The following is a 7,780-nucleotide window of genomic DNA, read 5'->3' as shown; positions in this document are numbered from 1 at the left end:
CCCTGGGTTCGATTCCTCAGCACCACATAAGCAAAAAGAAAAAAGCCGGAAGTGGCGCTGTGGCTCAAGTGGTAGAGCGCTAGCTTTGAGCTGAAGAGCTGAGGGACAGTGCCCAGGCCCAGAGTTCAGGCCCCATGACCGGACCCCCCCCCCAAAAAAAGAAAATAATTTCTTTCACAAATATCTATTAGTCCTTGCTGGATTATGCCTCATATATTCTAGATTCTGATAATTATTTGTGAAAGTTTTTTTTTTGTTTTTGTTTTGTTTCTAAGTCAAGACTCTCACCATGTAATACAAGTTAGTCTTAAATTCCCAATCTACCAAGTCTGTGATTATAGGCATGTGCCACCATGTCTTTTCTCCCCTCAGTTCTGGGAATCAAACCCAAGACTTTGAACATATTAGCTAAGCACTCAACAACTGACTTATACACCCAGCCTATGTTATTATCATCACCTTTTGCTATTTCTATGTGAGATATTTGTTTTAAAAAATACAAAAAAAACCTGAGGAAATTTCTACCACTTTTCCCTTCCTTCTTTCCTTCCTTCCTTCCTTTCTTCCTTTCCTTTTTTTGTCAGTCATGGGGCTTGAACTCTGAGCCTAGGCTCTGTCCCTCAGCTCTTCAGCTCAAGGTAAGTACTCTGCCACTTGAGCCACAGCACCACTTGCGGTTTTCTGGTGATTAATTGGAGATAAGAGTCTCACAGACTTATCTGCCTGGGCTGACTTTGAACTTTGATCCTCAGATCTCAGCCTCCTGAGTAGCTAGAATTACAGGCGTGAGCCACCAGAACCTGGCTCTTTCCTTTCTTTCCCGTTCCTTCCCCCTCTCTCTCTCCCTCCCCCCTCACTCTTCTTTTTTTTCCTTCCTTCCCTTCCTTCTTTTCTTCCTTCCTTTCCTTCCTTCCTTCCTTCTTTCCTCCCTCCCTCCTTCCTTCCTTCCTTCCTTCCTTTCTTTCTTTCTTTCTTTCTTTTCCTTCTTTCCTTCTCTCTCTCTCTCAGCAGAAGCTCGCTCACTATGTCATCCAGGCTAGCTTAGAACTTGCTATGTAGTCCAGGCTGCCATTGAACTCACAATCCTGCCTCTGCCTCTCAAGATTACAAGTGTGTACCACAGTTCTTGGCTTGTTTTTCCATTTTAATGTAAATAGTTAAAGAAAGTCCAACTAAGGCAAAAAGGTCTTTCATGAAAACTAAGCTTCTCTCTGGCTAGGGTCCCTGGATCCACTCACCTATCCATTCTACAGGAGAACACTCTTACCAGTTCTTTGTCTATCTTTTCAGAAGCAGACTACATGTATGCAAGACTGCCCTGTGAATAACATCTTATCTCTCAGAATTGTGTGAAAGGTTATGTCCTCCCCAGGGTCCAAGACTTCCTAATCATCTTGATGGCTTGACTCCCTTCAGAGAGAAGCTTTATACTTTTCATTGATGTTAATGAGTGTTCACTTTGATGTTCCCTTTGAAGGTGCAATCAGAATTTGCCATTTGGGAGTACTGGTACCCTAAAAAAAATGAAGGTTTCTAATGCTGCTGGAATAAGTAAACACAATAGTATTTCAGTTGAAGGAGTAAGTTCGTTCAACTAGAGTTTTTGCTTTAATTTCCAATGAAATCTGTATCAATTACTTCTCAAATACCTCATTTCATGGGTGTCTTCTCTATAATTGTCTTGTAGGCAGCAAGTAGTTTTTGTCTATTTGTGACCATAAGGAAGATCACCGATTGATAAAGAAAGGAGAGAAGTTGGGCTCTGATGGCTCACTCCTGTAATCCTAGCTACTGATGAGGCTGAGATCTGAGGATCAAGGTGTGGGGCCAGCCTAGGCAGGAAAGTCTGTGAGACTCTTTTTTAAAAAATGTTTTTTATTGTAAAAATACTGTACTGTACAGAGGGGTTACAGTTACATGAGTAAGGTAATGAGTACATTTCCTATCCAATATTGTTGCCTCCTCATTTTTTTCCCTACCATCCCTTCCCTCCCTACCTCTCCAATGCCTTCCCCCACCCCCCACTGAAGTTGTAAAGTTCATTTTCAACATAGTGTCTTGTACAACTCATTGTTACAATGGGTCAACATGTATCCTTATTTAAGCATTTTGTTATTTCCCTTCCCCTCCCCAAATTAGAAAAATGTATATACAATCTGCAGGGCACGCCAATCAAATACCTTGAAAACAAGGGTTATACCATGGGGGAAGAACATACAAAAGAAACAAAAAAATCACATAAGACATTATAGATATGTTAAAAACAATAGCAAGAAAGTAATAAACAAGTTGTCCCTATCTTGGGGTTCATTTCACTTAACATCATCTTATACGGTCATATGTACATAGCTTTTGACCTTTTTGCTTGTCCTAGACATATACTAGTTATTGCAAATAAGGGAAACCATGGGACTTATGTTTCTTTGGGCCTGGCTTACTTCACTTAATATAATTTTTTCCAAGTCTTTCCATTTCCTATCAAATGGGGCAAGTCTGTGAGACTCTTATCTCCAATTAACCATCAGAAAGCCAGAAGCGGAGCTGTGGTTCCCTCCCAAGTCCCTGGTCTTTGCTAGGTTACACCTTGTCTTCTACACAAGGGCTAGGAGAATAAACAGAGTGTGACATTGAGTTCTACCTGTGTTTCCTATGACTCAAATCAAGTTCCATTATCTCCTGTCTATCTCTGGTGAGTTCCTCTTTGTCTCTCCCATTGAGCCACTCAAGTTATCTAGAAAGTCATTTCATACTCATCACAACTTAAGAGCGGATCCCAAACTCCCAACTTCCCAAATAACCTGTTGTTTCACTATATTCTTTCCATAAAGTTATATACACTTAAATATTATTTTCATTTGTATTCATAGGTTGTTTCAGAAATACTGATAGGTTTGTCTCCCTAGTGAAATTTTCCACATAAAAACTTCTTTAAATAAAAAAGGATATAATAGGGCTGGACATGATAGTTTATGTCCATAATCCCAGCTCAGAAGGATGAGATCAGAAGGATCATGGTTCAAAGCTAGTCCAGTCAAAAAGTTAGTGAGACCCTCTACCCAACTCAATTTTTTTAAAAAAATGGGTACAGTGGTACTCATCTATAATCCAAGCTATATGACTGGTGTAGATAAGAGGATTGTAGGCCCACACACATCCTGAGCAAAAAACACAATACTACATCTGAAAAATAATTTAACTCCAGAAAAGAGCTGGAGGCATGACTCAAGTGGTAGAGTATCTGTCCAGCAAGTGAGAGGTCCTGAGTTCAAACCCTTGGACAAGACCCCCCCCCAAAAAAAAAAGAATAGATTTAAATTATTTGAGATCAAAGGTTGTTTTAATTCCTTACAACACAGAACCTATTATTATTTATAATAATAATTATAAATCTGTACTAATGGTCCATGGAAAGCATTTTATAGGTATGTAGAGTTTAAGTCTAGATCTAAGATGTAAGTGCTCTCAGAATTCTTGTTTGCAGACTGAAAAGACTTGAAGTAAAAGTTCCAGACCACTCAGTCAGTGGCAACACTGATATTCAAATCCAGATGGCCAGGCTGTGAAGCCCACATGTTTAACACCAACAAAGTGCTGCCTACACAGTTTTAGATCCTATATACTCTAAAATCTCTCAATACATAGTAAACCATACCAGATCCCCTTGAGCAGAGCTGGAAAACAGAAGCAAATATTTACCTTCTGCTGTTCAATGTGGCCCTGGACAAGCTGGAGCTTCGTATTGAAAGGAGGAGTGGTTTCTTGACTCTTGCAGAGGTCCCGCTCATTCTCCCCTAGGACAAATTCTGAAGCAGCTTTGAAAGCAGCAACAGTACGCTCCTCGTTGCTCACCAGGTGAATTTCTTGCAAATGACCCACGACTTGATGCTTTTGTAAATAAGTGTAGATTGTTTCTAAAATGATACGTGTACACAAGTCCACAGGAACTTGATAAATTCCAGAGCCCAGCGCTGGAATAGCTATTGTTCTAATGGATGATTTTCTACAGTTGACATAGTTCAGAATATTTATAATAGCATTTTGTAGCTTCTTTTTAGATAACTCTGGACCCAGAACGTGCCACTGAGGCCCCACAGCATGGATAATCTTTCTGCAGGGAAGCTTCCCTGCTCCAGTAACAGCTATCATACCAACTGGTATTTTACCATGGGTGGTCACAAATCTTCTGCTCTCCTCCCGGATGTCAGGGCCACCAGCTCTCTCCAGGGCCCCTGCCAGGCCTCCCACATGGAGAAGATCTTCATTGGCTGCATTCACCACAGCGTCAACCACATGTTTGGTGAGGTCATCCTTCCAAACAGATAACTCCAGTCCAGGGACCGGCCTTTTTCTGAAGACTGGCTCAACAAGAGATTTGCTGTTTCCTTCCAGAGCTGGAAAGAACAGGGTAGAGACACAGCCAAACTTTTTCAGGAGGACTTCACACAGCAGACTTTCATTCTTTTTTAAAATTTGGAAAGCATCATGACTAGTGGAAACTAGCCAAGTATAGTTTTCTTCAAGAGATGTGGTATCTAGAAAAGACGACAAAACAATAAAGGAATGAGCAAAGATTCCTTGGGAAAAAAAGGGGGGGGGGAGAATGACAGCTAGGCATTGGTGGCTCATTCCACTAATCCTAGCTACTCAGGAGGCTGCTGAGGATTATGGTTCAAAGCCAGCCCAGGTAGGAAAGTCTATGATTCTTATCTTCAATTTATCACCAGAAAAATTGGAAGTGGAGTAGTGGCTGGCTCAGTGTGGTAGAGTACTAGCCTTGAACAAAAAAATTCAAGGACAATGTCTAGGCCCTGTGTTCAAGCCCCACATCAGATAAAACAAACAAATAAAAATAATGTCATTTCTCTTCACATTAGGAGATGGAGTTCATTTACAAAACATAGATGAGCTTCCTCTGGCCTCCTCATTGATTCTTTTCATTCATCTAGACATACAATTAGACAAAGAATATCCCAGAGTTTTCCATGGCTGATCACTTGTACCTGGCACTTAGTATTCCATAAGTGATAGCTCTGTGTACAATGATGGTGAGTAAACCATGTGCATGTGAACTCACGAATGTCTTCAAGTCATGTGAAATCAGTGAGCATGGGGATGGTCATGCCAGATGCACATGTACTAGAAAATAATTATGATTCACAAACGTAAGGAGGTGATATTCAGAAGAACTGTTTTCCCTTTTCAGCATCTTAGTTTGAATTCTCGACGAAGTACACCTTGGGGCAAGTATTTGAGTGGTAGTATTTTATTTGGGAGGTGACCTTAGTAGGTACAAAAGCTTTGGTAAAAGAGTACAGGTAGAGAAGAGAAGAAATGAATAAAAAGAAAATAAATAAATGTGTGTTAGCTTAACTCTAGGTAGAGACAATGTAGATCTGAGCCTCTGAGTAAGACCTCCTAGAGGGCCAATACAGGAGCTGAGATAAGTAACTGACTCCCATGGATTATTAGTGTAAGCTGTTTCTTGGTGAGGGAAGCGCGAGGGAGTAATTAAACCAGCAGGTAGATGGAACACTGAAAAGTCTGTTAGAGTAAAGAATGCGTTGTAGTACTATGACATGACTAAAACTAATGTAGAGGTAAAACTAATTGACTAAAAGTTATTTACAGTATATCGCAGACATGATGATGTGCTGCTCAGCTCCCTCTGCCAACTTGGTTTGGTGATGAAGTAGAAAGTGTGATTAGTGCCTATTAGTGCAGCTTCTCAAGGGCTCAGCTCAGCTCTCAGCCAAGGTCAGGCTGTTCCAAGAGCAGTCCCCATAGGGATGGAGCAAAGGCCATGCACACCCAACATGAAACACCTGACAGGCAATGTCAGGCTGCCTGAGACTGTCAGGCTTGCATTACAATTGGGTGGCTCCACATGCCCATTCTGGCAGAGGCCGCCTCCTCTTCCTCCTCCTCCTCCTCTTCCTCCTCCTTCTCTTCCTCCTCCTCCTCTTCCTCCTATCATCTTCTTCCTTCTTTTCTTTCTCCTCTTCTTCCTCCTTTTCCTGCTCCTCCTCCTCTCCCTCTCCCTCCTTCTCCTTTTTATCTTCTTCTTCTCCTTTTTCTCCTCCCCTTTTAATTAACATGCATTAGTTATACAGGAGGAAGGCTTTCATTTTGACATTTCTACTCGGGTATTTCAGTCAATCTCATCCCATGTCCCTCTTCCTTTCCCCTCTCCTAGAAAAATTTCAGCAGGTTTCATTATGCTATTTTCATATATGCAAATAATTTACTTTGACCATATTTATCCATATTTACCCTAATGGTTAGCCCAGCCTCTTCCAGCTACTGCTTTCTTTCTTTTTCATCAGGAATCTTTTGCACATCTAATTCCATTTCCAATTCTAGTTCCTGGAAAACCTAACTTCCACATTGTTTTTCATGGAGTTTAAGACATTATTATTATCATTAGTAGTAGTAGTAGTAGTAGTTAGTATATGCTTCTGAGAGAGGAAAAATGGTACAAATGAAACTGCTCTTTCAGAGATGTTAAAATATGGAGAAATGTGCACCACAAACTAGATTTTAAATACTTGTTACTTGAATTCCGTTTATAGTTTGAGCCACCTAGAAAGACCTCTGGTGGTCTCAGATACTCCAAATAAGTAAGCAGTTGGCCCCAAATGAACTGAGCTTTGGTCAGGAATCTCAAATGGACCACTCCTTGGATTAGACCTAGATAGTATCTGGCCTTTCAGCCTTGCTGATCAAGGGGACAATAAGTTGGTCACCTCTTCTGGCATTTGGCCATATGGCTGTGATCAGAAGGGTCCTAACAAGTTTGGATAAGGGAGAAAAGCAAAGGAAAGAACATGTGTATGGGTGCCACACTGGAGCAGTCCCCTTCTGAAGTATGGACTGGAGCCTCCACAAGAGGTTGTCTTGATTCACAGGAGCACTTGCAGAGACACAGTCCCCTTTGTATACCCTTTTCTTCACTGAGGAAAGATCTGAGCACAGCCTCTCTGTAGTATGAGTGACACTGTAGTGCTCTTACCTGAGCTTTTGCTGGAAGCTGCTGCTCCAACACCCTGTGAAAATGAGAATGGATTTTTTTAAGTGACATAGAATAAGTACAGATTACTTATAACTAACACAACAAAACAGAAGATCTGCTCAAAGTACTAAGCTTGGGATCTTTTTCTTGTTTCATGCTTTGATTTTATCTATGTCTGAAACATTGAAATGTTCCATTGAACATTGACCTTATCCTACTTTTTTAGAAGTCAATGCACTTCTAATTCAGAAGGAGATGAAGAGTTGGATTGAGTGTGAGTGTGTACTCAAGGCCTGGGCTCTATCCCTGAGCAATTTCACTCAAGGCTAGCACTCTACCCTGTGAGCTTCAACTCTGCTATTTGCTGGTTAACTGGGGACAAGAATCTCACAGACTTTGCTACTAGGCTGGCTTTGATCTCAGCTTCCTGGATAGCTAGGATTACGAGTTTGAGCCACAGATGCCCAGTGAAGGGTTGTCGATAAACTCTTGAAGAAACCCAAAGGTCATAGATCAAAATGACCCAAAGCTCTCAGTCTCCAGCATCTGAAGTCTCCTGGACTTTCTCTAGACAGAATAGAGAGCCTGAAGACATAAGCCTCAACAGCTCTATCTCCCACCATGCAGGGCCACCTCCAACTGCCTATTTCATGACATAAGGCCTATGTAGGAATTTTCAGACTCAGCAAATGAGGGACCTTTCTCTAGTCCCTTGTTTTCATTCCTCCTCCATCAACCTCCTTATCCCATGTGGAAACAAAATTACTGAAA

General features: G+C 41.2%; 1 protein-coding gene across 1 annotated transcript in view; it reads right to left on the bottom strand.

Annotated features, from left to right (window-relative positions):
• Parp9 (poly (ADP-ribose) polymerase family, member 9) overlaps positions 1-7,052 on the bottom strand; it is a gene marked incomplete at its 5' end in the record, with an annotated part of 39,786 nt that extends 32,734 nt beyond the window's left edge. Inside the window, 2 exons of the mRNA XM_013019329.1 lie at positions 3,697-4,532; positions 7,010-7,052. Of these exons, the coding sequence (XP_012874783.1) occupies positions 3,697-4,532; positions 7,010-7,052 (879 nt within the window). The remainder of the gene's footprint in view (positions 1-3,696; positions 4,533-7,009) is intronic.
• Between the last annotated feature and the right edge of the window lie 728 nt (positions 7,053-7,780).

Source organism: Dipodomys ordii, unplaced genomic scaffold (assembly GCF_000151885.1).
Source record: "Dipodomys ordii isolate 6190 unplaced genomic scaffold, Dord_2.0 Scaffold45, whole genome shotgun sequence".
Lineage (NCBI taxonomy): Eukaryota > Metazoa > Chordata > Mammalia > Rodentia > Heteromyidae > Dipodomys > Dipodomys ordii.
The sequence above is the reverse complement of the archived record's forward strand: the minus strand, read 5'-3'. Positions and strand labels throughout refer to the sequence as shown.